Source organism: Poeciliopsis prolifica, unplaced genomic scaffold (assembly GCF_027474105.1).
Source record: "Poeciliopsis prolifica strain line A6 unplaced genomic scaffold, Auburn_PproV2 SCAFFOLD132, whole genome shotgun sequence".
Taxonomy (NCBI): domain Eukaryota; kingdom Metazoa; phylum Chordata; class Actinopteri; order Cyprinodontiformes; family Poeciliidae; genus Poeciliopsis; species Poeciliopsis prolifica.
Genome location: NW_026562507.1, coordinates 512,225 through 530,925, shown reverse-complemented (window position 1 = coordinate 530,925; position 18,701 = coordinate 512,225). Strand labels below are relative to the sequence as shown.

Here is an 18,701-nt window from a genome sequence, read left to right as displayed (position 1 = left end):
ACCAAATTAGCTCAAAATATTTTACTTCCTGTTATAATGAATCTCTAGTAAATGACAATGTTGCTCTTTTACACAATATTTAAATTTTTAGAGAGCTACTACAGGGTCTTTATAGAGATGTAGCACCTCTGTAGTACATGGTTAATATGGGCATTAAATGATTGTTTGAAGGCATATACACCACCTTTCTAGGTACTTTGTACCTAGAAAAGCATCTTAGAACGGTGTTTCTCAAACTTTTTCAGGCTGAGGACCACTTAAGCAGTTTAACAAACATTCACATACCACCTAACCTGAAACTGCCACTGCAATAATACATCTTAATATATAAAATAACATATTTAGCTATGTTTTAAATACACTACATTTTTCTTAAAAACATTTTTAGTATGTTATCAAATTAATATACTTAAGTTTTTTTTAAATGTAAAAAATATATTTATTTTTAAAATATGCTTCCAATATTTTTTTAAACATTTATTTTGGTACACTTTCTAAGTATTTTTTTCCTAAAATATACTTTAAATTTTATTATATATTTCTAAAATTAAACTCTGTATAATCCTTTTAAAAAATACATTTAGCATGTATTTGTAAAAATATATATTTTCTACATCATACATATATCTACCACACCAGACAAGACCCAAGGTGTAGGTTGTGCAAGGAGACCCCTGAGACAGTCCAGCACATCACAGCAGGGTGCAAGATACTGGCAGGAACGACATAACCAAGTGGCAGGCATGTCTAAATAATAGACATGATGATGATTTTTTTTAGATAAAAATGGTTTGAAAAAGTGTATTTTGGGTTGATTATGCATTCAATTGAGCTACTTGCTGCTATTGTAGCAGCAGTTTTTTATTCTCTAGTATGATGTGCTTCATGCTAGATGTGCTTCATACCATCAAAATATTGCTTGTTCAGTGTGAAGTATGACCTAGTTAATTTATCTACAGTAACGTCAGTGAATTGATACCATGGCCCGTTTCAGAAATTTGTGGGCACGCATTTACCTGAAATATACTGGTCTTTGTGACACAGATAAAACCAGGATGAGCTGATCATGTCATGTCAAAGTTGGCTTCATCTTTTGTCGTGGATGTCTAAATCCAACTATTGTGAAACAGAACTCTGTTCTCTTTCAGACATTTAGTTTTGTTTGATATACCATGGGAAGTAAAAAAAATTTAAAATATTTTTATCTCATTTCAACAAATTGGTGCTCGTCTCGGGAGCTGTGTTTTCCCAACCCTGGTTCTCAAGGCACAAGTTAGGCCTTTCCTTGATTCAGCACATCTGATTTCAATTGATGGCAGATTAACAGACTTTGACTGAACTGCAGTATGCTTTGAAGGCTGAAGTGGGGAAACATTGCAGTAGAGCAGCGTTTCTTCCTGGACCACTGCCCCTTGGTAAAAAAGTATTATATTAAGTATATTTTAAATATCCTGTATTTTTCTGAAATACATTTTCAGCATGTCAAGTGAATATTCTTTGGATTATAAAGAAAATCTAAACACATTTTTAAAACATGCTTCTAATATTCTTAAAAAATGTATTCTGGTTCACATTCTAAAGGTATATTTTTTCTAAAATATATTTTAAATTCTAATTAAATATATTACTAAAATTATACTTTGGATAATCTTTTTAAAAATGCACATTGCAAGTATTTGTAAAAATATAATTAAATGTACATTTAAAAATATATATTACAAATTAGAGATGATGCAATCTGGTTTTTTCCTGCAGATTTTGATACCGATCATCCATGAGGTTGATCTCTGTCGATCATTGCCAATCGCCTGGAATGGCTGTTAATTTTTTGCTTTAGGTATAAATGATACTATGTTACCTGGCAAAATGGAAAAGTTATCTGGCAATTTCCCAAATTTAAACACAAACATATTTTAATAGATATCTAGAATCTTTTTTTTTAAGTTACATGCTGCAGCTTTAAGAGATGTTTGGTGTGAGAGTTCTCTGTCTGGTGGAGGTTCAGCAGTCTGTGAAATATTACTACCAGTAGCACATAGCAGCGGTCCAAGAGCAAGAGCAGAACCAGCGTCTAACACCGCCAGCTCTAAGACTTGAATTATTTTTTGGGTTATTTGTTTAGCTTTCCGACAGTGACGCTAATCTGGGTGAGTATTGGTAGTTGTGGACTACCTGCTATCTGGCCGCTCCGATGTTCTTTTTTTCTGCATTGAGCCTCAATGTAGCAATATTTGTCGTGTTGATGATTTTTGACGTGCTTCACCCTTCAGGTAATTTTCGGCCAGAAAACGCAAACATCCCCATTCACTCATTCAAACAGGTTTTGTTGCGCAGTGTGAAGAAAAGAGATTAGCTGCATAGGCAGGCTGCAAAGTGAAATAAATGTGATCGAGAACAAGAGACGATGATCAACGATCATACACTGTTTCATGGAAATCGAATGATTATGATCGGTGGCTGATCGATTGGCACACCTCTATTCCCTCTTTCCTCTGCAGGTCAAAGTGGACAAACTTTTACCATTGTGGTAAAAGTTTGTCCACGGGAATTCAAAAGTTGTTCAGAAAGCACTCAGTATATACAAACACTTTTCTGAAATTTTACTTTCTGTAATATTTTTAAATAAGTTCTGTATATATTTTAGTAAACCTCACTGAATCTCAAAATAAATCCATTTCAATAATATTAAGTGTATTTTAGTAAAACACTTAAGTGTTTTTATACATGACACTTTATGCTAACAAAGAATGCCTTATTAAGGACCATAACAAAATGTTACTGTTTTGTTAAAATGGGAAAATATAAATGAAATTAAACAATCCTTACGTTATTTAAAGAAATATTTTGCTCAGGCTTCAAAACATCAAACACTGACAGTTTAGTGTCAGAGGTTCTAAAGCAAAAACATTATTTGTCCTTAACACTAAATGCAGAAGGAATCTTGAGTTTACATCTCTTCGTATATGATCTGTTTTTCTCAGTTCTTTAAAACACAAAAGCTGTCTTTACCCAATCCATTTCAGATGTAAATTCTACCAGTGAATGGCATTAGCTCCAGTGCACACTAAAGAACAGATTGCAGCAGCAATGAGCACTTTCAGTTTGTTCAAAAACCACCAGAAAAAGAAGAATGGCATATCAATGAAGCCAGGGGGGAAAAAGAGATGCACTTCAAATTTGCCATTTTTTTACTCACACAATTTTGCCATAAACAGTAGAATGCTGTAGGTAGTAATAATAGTTAGTAGTTTTGGTAACTTCAAGATTGTGACATGCTACTCCGAGTTACACAATAACAGGACAAGAACTGGATGGAAACAAAATGTGGGTCACAAAAGGAGCCCAAAGGGATGAAGGCTGCTTACCTGTTGCTAACTGGTGGTAAGTTTGCTCCAAAATGCTATCAATCTTCTCATAGTCATAAACAGTGCAGTACATACATAAAAAAACAACTTACTTTTGTTTGAGAAACAGGTATTTTGATCACTTTTATTGTGATTATTATAACAATCATTCAACTTCATGTTATAATTGCATGGAGGCTCTGTGTGTTGCAACTTAATGTAGTTTTCTTCTTAAACTTAACCTGGTTTTAATTCAAAGAGACTTTAATACTGTGATGCCGTTATAACTCGTTTATCGTTGTTTTTATATTCAACATATTTTGCAAAACATAAAGACCACACCAGAATGAATGTCAACTTCTCCAGTGTCCTTTTAACAACTTTAAATTATGTCATTATTTTGACCTGTAAGGTAATTTCAGATGGCCTTTACAATGAAGCTGAAACAGCATTCAGTCTACTAACAAAGGTTCTTTGTTCGCCTGGTGAAAATGCAAGGACAAACCTGTAAGGCAGCCAGGTGGATCCTGCTATCACTTCGGCAAATTCTCAATACTAAACTGCTTTAGTATTGACAGGTGTGTTTAAAATAAATGACTAAAGTGTTTCACAATTTCACCAACAACCATAAGATAGCAAATATAATAAAAACAAAATAAAAAGCACATAAGAGTTAAGACCTGTAAGAGCTACTTGGCGTCTCATCCTCTACCAACTCCTAACGTGGAGTTCTACGGAATGGTGACCCAGTAAAGCTTCCTAGTCCTCGGCTCCTCCCTAACCTCTGTGGAACTACATGGCCGTGGTAATAACACACCTGCTGATGAGCCAAGACACACCTTACAGAGGTTTCGTCATTATGCAACAATGGTAGGAACTATTATTCAGCCGGTTAAAGCTCCCACTTTCCTCTGCAGGTCAAAGTGGACAAACTTTTACCACAAACTTTTACCATTGTGGTAAAAGTTTGTCCACGGGAATTCAAAAGTTGTTCAGAAAGCGCTCAATTTTACTGCGATAAATGGCCGCTTTGACAGTTGGAATGGATTAAAACCCAGCAAAGAAATGGTCTTATTCAAATCTATTTCTCGGTTGTCGGTCATTACAAAGACACTATTTCTAGCTAATTATGACTCTGAAAACATCACCTCTTGTTGCGACAGAGATAGACTGAGCAAGTGAAACTTGTTGCTGCTGGAACTTCAGCCAAGATACCGCTGAGGAGGGAGCCAAGTCCGGCCTCTTTAGTTCCACAAACTTTAACACCTGAACGAACAGCAGCCATGTCTCCTTTTAGCACACCTGAGTTCTCTGCTTTTACAGCCACAGCACGACCTTATCTTGCCAGGAAGCAGCGTAAAACTCCCTACAACCCAAGGAAAATTATACTCACTGGGAGAAGTCCAACAGTTGTCAAACTAAGATAGGAGTTAAAGTCCTTTGTCTCCACCTCTGTATCCTGCCAGCCTAAACTTCACTTTTTCAAAATCGGCCCTAAAACTCGCATAAACACACCTCAGCCCAACGTTCACTTGGCATATCCTGTTTCCGCCTTACGATCCAGCTCCACAGCAAGAGTTTAAGTGGTGGAGCTTCGCTGTCAGCCGGAAACAGCTCCACAGGTAGGCGGAAATACGTAGATTACAGCGGGTACGCTCCATTTTTCAGCCGGCGAGGATATTAGTGAGGCTTATAGGTGTGGTTTGCACACAATTTCACCCCTTATCAGAGGAGAGATAAAAACCCATCAAAGACAAGTGCGAAAGTATGAACACTGACAGAAATGATGCATAAAGCAAGTTAATCTGGAGGACATGATACATTACAGGCTCTACGCTAATTTCTCATGTCCTCAATGATAAATTGATAAACCTCTTAATCAACCACACAGGTCGATTAAGAGGTTGGGAGAAAATGTCTCAATAAACTTTATTTATTTTTGACAGTTCTGACCCTCGGCTGGGCCTCCATTTAAAATAGCAATGAAAAATTATAAATTCACAGAATGTGTTGGGAAACTGTTCAGTGACTTACTTTTTTGTCAGGCTTGAGTGACAAAGACCGATTGATTATCTTGGCGATTAAAAACAGCACAAAACAGTGTAAGACCTCCACATAAGACCTCGTTTATTTATTTGTTTTACGATTTTGTTATTGCTTCTCTTTTAGCAGCTGATTAAACTGAATGTTGTAACCTTCACATGATTATATGAGTTTTTTACTGCGAAATCGACCAGAAGCGCCGTGTCATTATATTCATTCACTGCGTTTATTCCCGATTGCTCAATGACTAGTTATCTTATACACTGAGTGAAAGAGAATAACTTGGATTTATTTATTTGTATATATTTTTTATTTTTAATGTATATATTTATTTATTTCCATAAATACTTCACAATATGGCGGTCATATGAATGTTGATCAGAACTCTTCAGGCAAGTTCTGATCTGTATGATGAGGACAGAGGTGCAACTGTGTGTGAGAATCTGATAGTTAAGAATGTTTGTAATATTGAATGCTTAAGTATTGTTTATGTACATAATGTGATTTTGCTATTTATTTACAATGCACACAAATGTTTTCCAGCTGCATCCAGGACCCATGGTCAGTCTTCCAGATGTTAGTCAAGAAAGAAGCAGGAAAGATTTATTACTAATTTAGGGATGTCACAATTCCTTGAATGATTCAAGTACCGTGATTTATTACAATTTATTGAGGCAAATTATCTGCCTCAAAGCTTCATTGAATCATGTTTTACAATTTATTGCACTATGTTTCAGCTGAGTGATTATTTATTTTGCATCTATGAGTTGATGACAAATGGTAAGATTAGCAGCATAACCTCCAATTTTCAAGTTCAGTCCTTGAAGATTTCATTGCTTGATGTCTGGATTTTTATTGTTTTTCGGGTTGACAAATGAAAATCCTTATATCTCTGGTGCGATGCCTGGATTAGAATAGCCTTTTTGTAAAAGTCATGGGACAAGCCATGCTCAGTCAGACTGACTTCAATGTATTTCTGCTTTTTTCAGTCAAACTAGCTACCTCTAACGGATAGAATTATGTTTCCCCCTATCTGACTCACAGCTGACAGAGGATCCATTACCATAGCAATGGAACACGCCCAGAGCAGTTCAGGACTACAAAAACGCATCACTGTAGTTTTAACTATGGTAGAACTCAGGAATAAACTGGACTTTAGAACTACTTGTGTTTTGAGCATTTCATAACTGATTTTGACCGATTATTGTTACACATGGAATTAGTGTGGCAATTTTAAATTAATCTTTTTAAAAAATTCAAAATAAAAGCATTGACAATATTTACATCAAGTAATTGCTATTTTGACCATTATATAACTGATTTATCCCAATCACTGTTACACATGGTATTAGATTGGCCATTTAAAATCAAGCTTACTGAAAATTTCACAATAAAAGCCTTGACATTTTTTACATCAAGAAATTGCTATTTTGGAAATTATATAACTGATTTAACCAAATCACTGTTGCACCTGGGATTAGTTTGGTCCTGTAAAAATAAGTTTACTGAAAATTTCAAAATAAAAGCCTTGACAATTTTTACATCAGGTTATTGCTTTTTTGAGCATTATATTGTAAGGAAGGTTAAACTTTTAGATCTCAAGCTTGGTTTTGTTTTTTGTTTTTATTTTTGTTTTCCAAGCCTACATCAGTAAATTCAATGCAGCTCGGGAAAAAAGACTAGTATCGCGAGATTCGTTGTTTTAAGTTCTGTTTTTTCTGCTCTTGACAGCCAGTGGTTACCTTAGCAACCAGTATCTAAAAGCTGATCCGTTATGTTTCTGTTGTTGGTGATGGCACTCACCACTCACTGCCCGGACATAGCTAATTGCTGTCTGTACGCACAAACAACAGTCAGAACCGGTCTCCCCACCCGAAGGCGGAGGGAGGCTACCCTCTCGTTCACCGGTGTAAACCCCAATGTACAGGCGCCGAGATGGGGGGCAACAAGTATGCCCACTCCTGCCCAATGCCACTCACCGCAGGCAACTCCAGAGTGGAAGTATGTCCAGCCCCTCTCAAGGAGACTGTTTCCAGAACCAGAGCCATGCGTCGAGGTGAGACCGACTATGTCTACCCGGAACCTCTCAGCCTCACACACCAGCTCTGGCTCCTTCCCCACCAGAGAGGTGACATTCCACGTCCCAAGAGCCAGTTTCTGTAACCGAAGATCGGACACCCATCTCATTCAGGGGTATTGAAGATAATGAGGGTACACACAGCAACACACTTACATCTTGAACAGTTTAGATATAAACACTTTATTTAAAAAAATCAAAGAAAAATTGCTGTATCTAAAAGTATGATTTATTTTGAAGTATAAAAGCACAATCACTTGGTACTTTTAAGACATGAACTAAAAACTGCAATTTTTATCTAGCATATGACAAAACAATACATCATTGCGGTAAAAAGTTTTCATAGTAGCCTGTTTCATGTTACTGGGATGATTCCCGATGTCTTCAGTATGTGCAGAAAATGTAGGTTCTCAAACAGCAGAAATAAGAAGTCAGGTCAAATCAGACTGAGAGCTCTTGATCCTTCTGACGGAGTTGAAACGTAAAAAGTTGGAGTTCCACTGTATTTTTCCTATTGTAAGGAAAATTGCAAAGCAAGATCATTTTTACTAAATAAACAGGATTCAAAAATCAATGAAAAAATGTATTAATCATGGAACAACATATTTTTCTTAGCCCTCTATTCCCTGTTCTTTCTAATTATTATTAATCCTTTAAAAACCCATTGAGGTCAAGACCTTTTTCACAAAGGTGACTTGGCCAAGAAAAGCATCAGAAGGTCATAAGACAGACACAAAGACAGCAGTAACAAATATAAACATATCCAAACATGAATCCATATGTCCATCCATCCATCCATTTATTTTCTGTTAACCCTTGTCCCTAGTGGGTTTGGGAGTTGCTGGTGCATATGTCTCAGGCACACTCTGGACAGGTTGCCAGTCACTTCATATGTATATAAAGTGACGTGTGGTGAGGTTCATAGCTGGTGAGGCACTAATTTATGGTAATTATAATCATAATTACAAATATAGACCCCCTGCTTGTTATTGTTTACATATGGACATTTCGCATGTGTGGACAATGCTGGGGGGCAAAAAGACTACCGAATTTTCCGGACTACAAGTCGCAGATTTTTCATAGTTTGGCCAGGGGTGCGACTTATACTCCGGAGCACTTATGTGTGAAATTATTAACACATTATTATATCATATCACATGTTTTCACACTAAACTGCAAGAGAGCGCTGGAAGCCTGTGTTGATAATGTGTGTGGTAGAATTGCCCCATCTTCTACCTTTGGAGTTATCTGAATTGTTTACAAACGACACTGAGGATGAAGATTTCTTTGCATTTAGTGATTTGGAGTGACACGGATGGCTTGGTAAACTTGTTAGTATGTTATTTATGCTACAGTTATCTGAATAACTCTTAATATGTTATGTTAATATACCAGGCACGTTATCAGTTCATTGTTCATGTGTCATGTAACGTTAACATACTGAACAATTATTCAGCCCGTTGCTGTTTCTATTCTATTTTTCTTGCCTTTCAAGATGACGTGTCTGTTCTTGGTGTTGGATTTTATCAAATAAATTGCGACTTATATATGTATTTTCTATCTTTATTATGCATTTTATGGCTGGAGCAACTTATAGTCTGGAAAATATGGTATTCTTTTACATGTCACGCAGAGCTGACCTGCCCGTTAAAGTACAACTCAAAACCACTTGTTTTTCGCTCTCTGTATCAGCAAAGCTACAAGAAGGCTTTTTGCCATAGCAACTAACACCACCACCAAAAAAACCCACTAAAATATTTCCCACACAAAAAGTAGATCATTTAGTTTGTTGCAGTACTATGGTTTTAGGCTTAACGTTTATTTTGCAATTATTAACAAGTGATTGCTGTGATAGAGGAGAAAACGATAAATATTTCGCTGTACTTGAGTTTGCTGTATGAATAGCTCGCTGTTATTGTCTCAGGGAATCTTTGAGAGGACAGTCTGGAATTTCAGAAAATCAATATTCTGCGTGCTTGGAAGTGCAACATTTCCTTCGTCCAATATTTTCTTCAAATAACTTTGTCAAGTAGTCTGTTTTGGACTTGAGACCCTCTCTGAAAGAATTCTTTTCATCATCCCATTCAATGGGATGATGGTGCAGTTGGTAGCACTGTTGCCTTGCAGCAAGAAGGTCCTGGGTTCGATTCCCAGCCCGGGGTCTTTCTGTGCATGTGTGGGTTCTCTGCGACAGACTGGCAACCTGTCCAGGGTGACCCCGCCTTCCGCCCGGAACGCAGCTGGAGATAGGCACCAGCAACTCCCGACCCCAATAGGGATAAGAGTGAACAGATACTGGATGGATCCCATTCAGTATCACCCAACCTACCCAAACAATATCGTCATAAAGTTTGGTGATGATACCATGGCAGTGGGGCCACATACTGAGTAAAGGTGCACCAACAACAACTTCCTTTGAAGCTGTATTGCAATAGATCTGAAGAAAGCCTAAGTGAAAAATTTTGATTTCAGTCTTGTGAAGATGATATCCTGGAAGTTCTTTATGCTATAATGGCTGATACAGATATGACCTTAAAAAAAATCCAGTTTTGTGTTCTTTTGGCTTTAAAAATGTAAGATTACAAAGAAGATAATCTAACTTTGTACGTTACAAGATAAGATTATAAGATATCAAAGTTGTAAGGTTAACATCCATTCAACTTATTGTTTGCACTTAAGAGCAAATAAAACAGTAAGATAAAAAAAGAGAACCAGTCACTGACCAACAAATGAAACTCCCTCCAGCTTATACTGAAATGACTTCATACGAAAGGGTCTTTTTTTACCTGAATGTGTAGTATGGCCATGTCAATGGCATGTGCCTGTAGCAAAGTCACGGTGCATCCCCCGAACCCTCCACCAGTCATTCTACTGCCGAAGACCCCCTCTACCTCCATGGCGGCAGAAACCAGTTCATCCAGTTCTTTGCAGCTCACCTCATACAGGTCTCTGACAAGCAGATCGTGTTACTGAGTGCCTCATTGTTTCTGTTCACAATCATATTGACCTTTACCTCAGGGAATTGTGGCTTTCCACCATGAGCTGGCCAAATTCCTTATAGGACCCTTTCTTTAGGGCTTCAGCAGCTTGGACAGTCCTCTGTATTTCCTCAATAACATGACGAGCTCTTCGATAAGTTACATCATCCAGCTTCTCTTTGGCCTCTGAAATGTGGGGGATGGTGGAAATATGAAAGGAACTTGACTAAATGATTGGTCTTCTAAGGACAATGAGTAAAAATAAATAACTATTTTAAAGAGAAGAGTTAAATTGGGTAATAAAAACAAGTTTGTGTTTTTGTAGGTTGAAAAACAATCTGATTAGTCCCCTCTCCCCATTGTTTGTAGTGCAACAAAAATTCTTTTTTCCACTTATGTTCCTGATGACTCATGGTTTCTATATCTGATTTATCATCCACCTCACAGTGAGTGAGTCAGCAGTGTTTCTTGTTGACTTGAGCAGGAGACGAATTCAAAGAATGATCTAAGCCTGCCAAGTACTGAGAAAGCCACCTAACTTTCCATTTCAGCATAGCTCTTGATTCCTGATTCAGTATTAAGATTCAAGTGATTAACCCATTTGATTAATTAACTGACCAGCTTTAGGACCTGCTGTGCTCCAGTCACTATTAAGACTTACACCATTTCCCAGGATAAAGAAAGAAAATGCTCACAATATAGGTCTATTGGAATACAACTTAACATTTTGTTGAGAAAATAGTGTTCATACAAAATTACACAGTAGGTGAAATACTGTATGTGTGGACCTTACCAAGCTCTGCCCTCAACCGACCTAGAAAATCCCACATGGCCGCAAGTCTCACAAACAAAGCCTAGCGGCGCTTTGTTTCTATGTCAACATGGGGTCATCCACTTGGACTGATTGTCTGCAGAGTATTTCTGAGTCGATGAGTGCACCATTTCACCAAATATCAGCTACCACAATGGACAGAGGATCTAACAAGTTCATGCGAAGCTTCACTACATTGATGTTGTTATTTTCAGTCCTAACATTTAATTTTTCAAGCTTTTAGGAGTTGTAGAGGGAGCCTGGTAGCTACAAAAGGTAACGGAGATGTCAGCTTAACGTCAAAGGAAGGAATTACTCGCACAGTTGGTTGATTTTACAGTTCTCTTATTAGGAAGATAGTTATGTCCGAGTTGAACAACTCGGCTCCTAATTTTTTAAAAATTAAATAAAGTCATGATTGAAATATTATGTAAAAGAAATCAGTGGAAAGTTGTATAACTGCCTGTGCTGTGGTCATTTGGCAAGAGCACAGTGCTAACTGGTTGATGTTAGCTCACAAGCTGTGCTTAACAGTGTTGTTTTTTATATAAAACTCAGCGAAAGATTTATTTATACAGCACCATTTTCATAATTGCAAACAAACATAAAAACAGTGGACCACCATAGTACTGTGGACCCAGCTGCTCCCCTTACACCTCAGACAAAACATACACTGCTTTTTCTAACCTTAGTTTACTATACAGAAAATATACCATCATCCTCTTACCTAAAATTTCTGACTGTTTACAATGTTGCACATTTTAACCAGTATAGATACCCCACTGGCAATGAAGAAACATTCTTTTTTGATTGTTGATGCGAAAACTTTCTCCTGGTCTGCTTGTCCACAATATATTCTGGCGCTACATTAGCATGTGTTTACTAATGCATGTACAATAGCTTGTGTTTGTGAGACGGCCATGCACGAAGTAGCCGTGCTACTATGTAGAATGGGCATTAGCCAATGAATTGCGGCCCCTGTGGTAAGGTCCATTGAACAAATCTCTAAAGTAAATGTATTTCTAAAGTTGCTAATGCTAATGATATGCAATTATTACCATCCAGTCCACAAATGCAAATCAAAAATTTTACTAATGTGGAATGGCACAAGAGAAAAGCATTCAACACAGGAAAAACAGACATGGAAAGTTAAAGTACCAGCTGAAGTGTATTAATAATCAAAAAGCAATTCTGCCTTACTGAATAGACCCTCAACAAATGAGGGCCTGTGGAAAGTCCTCATAAAAAAATAAAAATAACATCTGAGCTTTCTCACTCTTAAAATACATTCATAGGTGCATCTCCAAACAATCTCCATGCAAAAAAAATATCAGTAGTTTGTGCACAATTATTAGAGAATGTAAACTTGACTAGACAGAATAAAGTATTCTCTCAGTTTAGTTTTGAAGTTATGTTTTTTGATACACTAAATGTTTGATTTCAACCCCAATTTTGTGCAATTGACAGCTATCAATAAAACATTGCACTTATATTCCTCAAAAGGAATCTGTCTCTGCCTTAAAGTTTGAGTTTATGTGCCACTAAAGTTGATAGCAACTTTCAATTAAAATTCCACAGTTGACTTTTATTTTGAAATAATTACCTCACAGGGAATAATCCAAACCATAAAAAGATACAAAGTAATATTATTTTCTGGCCTATAAAAAGTGAGTAAGATATTAAAAATCTGGAGCATGTGACTGCAAATGGTTTTAGATTAAAAACAAAAAACTAACAGACTTTTACATACCAAACCATTCCATACCTTCTAGTTCTCTTATTGTAACATCTCTCAGACTGTCTTTTCCCAGTGCAGAGGCAGCCTGTTCACAATGTCTGCGTCTTGTTGGGTACTCACTGCCAGTCAGTGAGTGCTTTACATTAGAGTTGGTAATGAGGATGACCAAGCTTGGATCTGCCAGAGGGACTGAGGTGGCTTCTAGAGACCTGGCTCAAAACAAAAACAAATATGACTTATTTGTCACAGATTTGTTTTCTGTTTCATAAAGATAATGGATGAGAACAGTTAATGAAGAATGATTGATGTCATCCACCTGGATGTTTCCCTTTACCTGCAGTCAATGAGTAAAGCCTGTCCTTCCCTGGCAAAAACAGACACAAACTGGTCCATAATACCACATGGTACACCAGCATGGGTGTGTTCAGCCTGCTGACATGCCAGCACTTTTTCCAGTTTCTCCCCATCATCTATGGAAAAGCAGGTAAGAACAGGGAAACACACACAAAAAAAGAAATATGGCAGAAACATATTTGGGCCATATTTCTTCAGGCAGAAATATGTTTCTGCCTAATGTTGAAACAACAAATCCACATTGAAATTGAAACAATATTGAAAGTGGTTGGTAATTTACGTGTTGAATCAATTTTAGGGTTTAAACCATAACTGACAATGAATCAATATTGATTCATGTATATTTTTTTATTCATGAATCATTTTATGTTTTTATGTTACATCTTAACATACCATTAAACGTTTCTTCATTGATGTTGAACACACAATTGTGTGTGCATATGATGGGGAAAATCCAAGGAAAATTGTTCAAAGTTGTCTTACATGACCATATTTTCAAAAAATGTGTGTACACAAACTTCAAAAATGACAACATGGCATTAATATATTTTATTTAAGAGAGTAGAAAGCATAAATTGGTTCAGTGTTTTACAACACTGGTCCTCAAAGCACACTACCTTGCAAGTTTTAGGCATTCCCTAGCTTCAGCAGACATAATTTGCTGAAGCTAATCATATGAATGGGATGTGTTTAAGCAGAGGGACATCTAAAAACTGCAGGTTAGTTTGCCTTGAGGTACAAGCTGGAAAAACACAGGATCAGAAATTGTCATTTCAATCATTAGAATTGAACCACAAAACAACACTGATTCAGTGAGGGGGAGGTGGGGGGCATTAATGTGTGATTGTATCCAGAAAATCAATAAAACTTTAATTACAAAAAAAATATGTACGTTAGTCTCACCAGAACTGTCAGAATCTAACATACATAATTTCTCATAGAATGAAAAATTTTGTTCAGTCGCTTGCATTTTTAGTATTACAGTTTCATTATCAACAAAGTGTGCACTTGCACCAAATGTAATAACTATTGGAAGTGTGTCTTAGTAAGTTTTGTGCTGAATATCTAAGATAGTGCTGTAAAATGTCTGGAGCGCCACTTGCACTCACCTGGCTTGAGCTGCTGTAGGAAGGTGTAGAAGGCCACTTCCAGAGAGGCAGAGCTAGACAGTCCTCCACCCAGCGGGACACTGCTGGCTACCACTGCTCTGAAATTTGGGAGACCAGGAGCTGTGGCAAATAAAACCCAAAAGCAGTGCATATTTCAGCTGTGGTGCTAGACAAGATAACAGTGATGACATCCTGAAAGATCTGATATAAATGTATCCCTGCTTGAGTTAATATTACTGTCTTCATAAAAAACAGGACAACAGGCATGCAACTTGGTGAGAAGGCAGCAACTGTTAGTGCAGGTATAAGAAAATGGAAGAAGTTCAAGACAAGAGATCCTCCTTAGTCAAGAGATCAAGATTTTATAGTGCATATGTGCTGATGAGTATGCAGACTGTTGTGGCTACTCCTCTTTTTACTTAGCATTTTCCGATCAAAACTTGACCACATAGCTTACAGCAGGGATCTGCTGACTTCAGACCCAAGGAAAACCCTGACAAGAAGGGCCATGCAAAGACCATAAGGCATTTAAAATGACACGGTTTGAGGCATTGTGGCGACATAAAACAAGATGGTGCTGCGTGCTGTGCACTTTTGCTGTGCACAGAGCTGCATGCTGCACGCTGGAGCTGTGTGGACAGTCCACCGGCCACCAACCCACTAATGGAGCAGCCCACAAGGAAATCCCCCGGTATCTCCATTGGTCAGGCCGCTGCTGCTTTTGAGATATTTTGATTGACTTAACTGTGGACCACAGCACAAAGCGAAACATGCTTTGTGCTGTGGCACAGTATTTTTATTAATATATTAGTGAAAATCATTTTTTGTGAGCTCCAAATGCAATGGGCCAAATCTTCCTTTAGCAGTTGAGGTTCTGCAGTAACTTTTATTCACAATCGCTCAGCATTCCACATCCATTTTTACCAGGTCGCATGTTTACCCCTGTAGTGCAGATCGCATGTTTACCCCTGTAGTGCAGATCGCATGTTTACCCCTGTAGTGCAGATCGCATGTTTACCCCTGTAGTGCAGATCGCATGTTTACCCCTGTAGTGCTGTATGACACCCTTCACATAGTTTGCCCAGCGAGGTAACCCTGGCGACAGAGACCGTCCATCGCCTGTCCAGGTGAAGTCAATTCTCCGGGGTTCATCAGCGTCCTCCGCTGCGGTTACCACAGTAACTTCCTGGCCAGAGGTTGGACCTCCAACCACAACGGTCACAAAGGGAAGCGCCTGTTCCAGCACAAAAAGTTAGATTTAACTGATTAGAAAAAGAGATCCCTTAGTAAAAGACAGAAGTTATGGAAAGTTCTCATCTCTTTCCTGTTATTGCATTAGTTCCGTCCTAAAGCTGGACGAAAGGCATTTAGCGGGTCTGAAGTTGTATCATTGACATAAACATGTCCAACCAACCAACAAGGACAACAGTCACAGCTGCGAGTTTTACCATTGGAAGAACGAAGCCCTGGTTGTAGTCAGTGTGCTCCCCGATCAGGTTGACTCTGCCCGGAGCGCAGGCCGCCGCTTGAGGAGGTTCTTCCGCGAACAGCTCACCATACCGGCGGCGAGCATCTGACAGCAGCGTCCACACGTCGGGTAAATTAGAAACCATTGATATAAAAACAAGTAGCTAAAAACTGAGCCTTAAATATTAATGGTGACAACTCATCAGCTTTCTGCCACCAGTACTTGGAGGGACTATCCTTGAACTGCGCCACACTTCCTTGTTCTGCAGCTGCGATTGGCTGAAACACGTCACATGACGCGACAGCACAGTTTACAGTTCAACGACCTTGTCACCCAAATACACATTGATATGATTATCAACACACACATCGTATATGATTAAAGATTACATTTTGATCTTGGATCAGAGCGGCTTTTTAACCTCAAATTATAATGATCCCCGTTTCCTCAAAAATTGAAACAGGGCAAACCTGAATTCTTCAGCCTCAACCCATTTAAAGTCCTGCTCCTGAATAAATATTTGGAAGTCTATGTGTTCTTAATGCTGATATGTAACAGATCCAGAAAAACATGTATGGCTGGTAGCATCATGCGTCTTCATTATCTTCAAGGAGCTATTTAAACCTGTAGGCCCAGATCTCTGTTTTGATATGACATCTTCCCATCTTTATCTATTTCTCCTCTTTAGATTTTTAACTGTCCTTTGTATTTTAGAGCACCTCCCTTTCAATCATTGACATAAACATGTCCAACCAACAAACAAGGACAACAGTCGCAGCTGCGAGTTTTACCATTGGAAGAACGAAGCCCTGGTTGTAGTCAGTGTTGACTGATCAGGTTGACTCTGCCCGGAGCACAGGCCGCCGCTTGAGGAGGTTCTTCCGCTTGAGGAGGTTCTTCCGCTTGAGGAGGTTCTTCCGCGAACAGTTTTGATATGACCGTTTCATCTGTTTATTTCATCTGACCGTTTCATCTGTTTATTATTTGTTTATTTCTCTGAATTACACTTCATAGATTATTTTATGCCTTCAGTATTTCTCGTTGCTGCTCCTTTTTCACTAGCTGCCGATGTCCATGCGATACTGCAGAGTCGCGTTAACCAACATAACCCTACAACATCCAGAGCCCTGAGAAACTCCAGGCGAATCTCATCCACCCCCAGGGCCCTGCCACCGAGGAGCTTTTTAACCACCTCGGCGATCTCGTCCCCAGGGATTGGAGAGCCCAACCCAGTGTCCCCAGGTTCAGCTTCCTCAATGGAAGTCATGTCGGTGGGATTGAGGAGGTCTTCGAAGTACTCCGCCCACCGGCCCACAACATCCCGAGTCGAGGTCAGCAGCACACCATCCCCACTATAAACAATGTTGGTGCTGCACCGCTTCCCCCTTCTGAGACGCCGGATGGTGGACCAGAATCGCCTCGAAGCCATGCGGAAGTCTTTCCCCATGGCCTCTCCAAACTTCTCCCACGCCTGCGTTTTTGCCTCAGCAACCACCAGAGCCGCACGCCGCTTCGCCCGCCGGTACATATCAGCTGCTTCCGGAGTCCCAGAGGCCAAAAAGGCCTGATAGGATTCCTTCTTCAGCTTGACAGCATCCCTCACCGAAGGTGTCCACCAACGGGTTCGAGGGTTGCCACCACGACAGGCACCGACAACCTTGCGACCACAGCTCCGATAAGCTACCTCGACAATGGAGGCATGAAACATGGTCCATTCAGACTCAATCCGTGACGAGCACAGAAGTCCAGCAACAGAACACCACTCCAGCAACAGAACACCACTTGAGTTCAGATCGGAGGGAGCGTTCCTCCCAACCACACTCCTCCAGGTCTCACTGTCATTGCCCACTTGAGCGTTGAAGTCCCCCAGTAGAACGAGGGAGTCCCCAGGAGGGGCACTCTCCAGTACCCCCTCTAAGGACTCCAAAAAGGGTGGGTAGGCTGAAATGTCGTTCGGCCCGTAAGCACAAACAACAGTCAGTACCCGTTCCCCCACCCGTAGGCGGAGGGAGGCTACCCTCTCGTTCACCAGGGTAAACCCCAACGTACAGGCGCAACGAGATGGGGAGCAACAAGTATGCCCACCCCTGCTCGACGCCTCTCACCGTGGGCAACTCCAGAGTGGAAATACATCCAAGGAGGCTGGTTCCAGAACCGGAGCCATGTGTCGAGGTGAGACTGACTATTTCTAGCCGGAACCTCTCAACCTCACACAACAGCTCCGGCTCCTTCCCCACCAGAGAGGTGACATTCCACGTCCCAAGAGCCAGCTTCTGTAACCGAGGATCGGACCGCCAGGACCCCCTCCCTCGGCCACCACCCATCACACACTGCACCCAACCCCTGTGGCCCTTCCCATAGGTGGTGGGCCCATTGGAAGAGGGACCCATGTTTCCTCTTCGGGCTGGGCCCGGCCGGGCTCCATGGGTAAAAGCCCAGCCACCAGGTGCTCGCCATCGTGCCCCACCTCCAGGCCTGGCTCCAGAGTGGGGCCCTGGTGACCCGCGTCCGGGCGAGGGAACACCAGGTCCAAAGTTTCTATGCATCATAGGGGTTATCAAAATTTAAATACAAACCCTGGGATTTGCAAAATATCCAACATATATTTTGCATGAATTGCTGAAGCAGAATCAGAGGATAACTGAATAAATTAAGTCTGTAAAGAAGATCCAAACATCACTGCAGAATTGGAGGAGAGTCACTGAGGAATTTGCCTCATTCAGTGTGGGGAGTGAAAACAGGCTGAGGGTTATCCAGGAGCTAGGGGGTGAGAACAACT

At 39.7% G+C, this 18,701-nt stretch overlaps 2 protein-coding genes across 2 annotated transcripts in view; both read right to left on the bottom strand.

Annotated features, from left to right (window-relative positions):
- The window catches only part of llgl2 (LLGL scribble cell polarity complex component 2), a 38,546-nt gene extending 33,609 nt beyond the window's left edge, over positions 1–4,937 (bottom strand). Inside the window, exon 1 of the mRNA XM_055024887.1 lies at positions 4,738–4,937. The gene's annotated coding sequence lies outside the window, so the exon portion shown is untranslated. The remainder of the gene's footprint in view (positions 1–4,737) is intronic.
- Positions 4,938–7,675: 2,738 nt separating this feature from the next.
- galk1 (galactokinase 1) lies at positions 7,676–16,176 on the bottom strand. The gene is made up of 8 exons (XM_055024890.1): positions 15,903–16,176; positions 15,499–15,688; positions 14,455–14,574; positions 13,326–13,461; positions 13,019–13,200; positions 10,478–10,628; positions 10,251–10,413; positions 7,676–7,975 (listed from the first exon to the last, which is right to left on the bottom strand). Exons 1-8 carry the CDS (start codon positions 16,065–16,067, stop codon positions 7,901–7,903), a joined length of 1,182 nt encoding a protein of 393 aa, XP_054880865.1. The 5' UTR covers positions 16,068–16,176; the 3' UTR covers positions 7,676–7,900.
- Positions 16,177–18,701: the final 2,525 nt, after the last annotated feature.

Excerpts from the sequence above, each read along its gene's own strand:
- galk1 (XM_055024890.1), bottom strand. The coding sequence starts at position 16,067 with ATGGTTTCTAATTTACCCGACGTGTGGACGCTGCTGTCAGATGCTCGC. Across the intron at positions 10,629-13,018 it reads TACAATAAGAGAACTAGAAG|AGGCCAAAGAGAAGCTGGAT; the intron begins GTATGGAATGGT and ends CCCACATTTCAG. Across the intron at positions 10,414-10,477 it reads GAAAGCCACAATTCCCTGAG|AGACCTGTATGAGGTGAGCT; the intron begins GTAAAGGTCAAT and ends TCTGCTTGTCAG.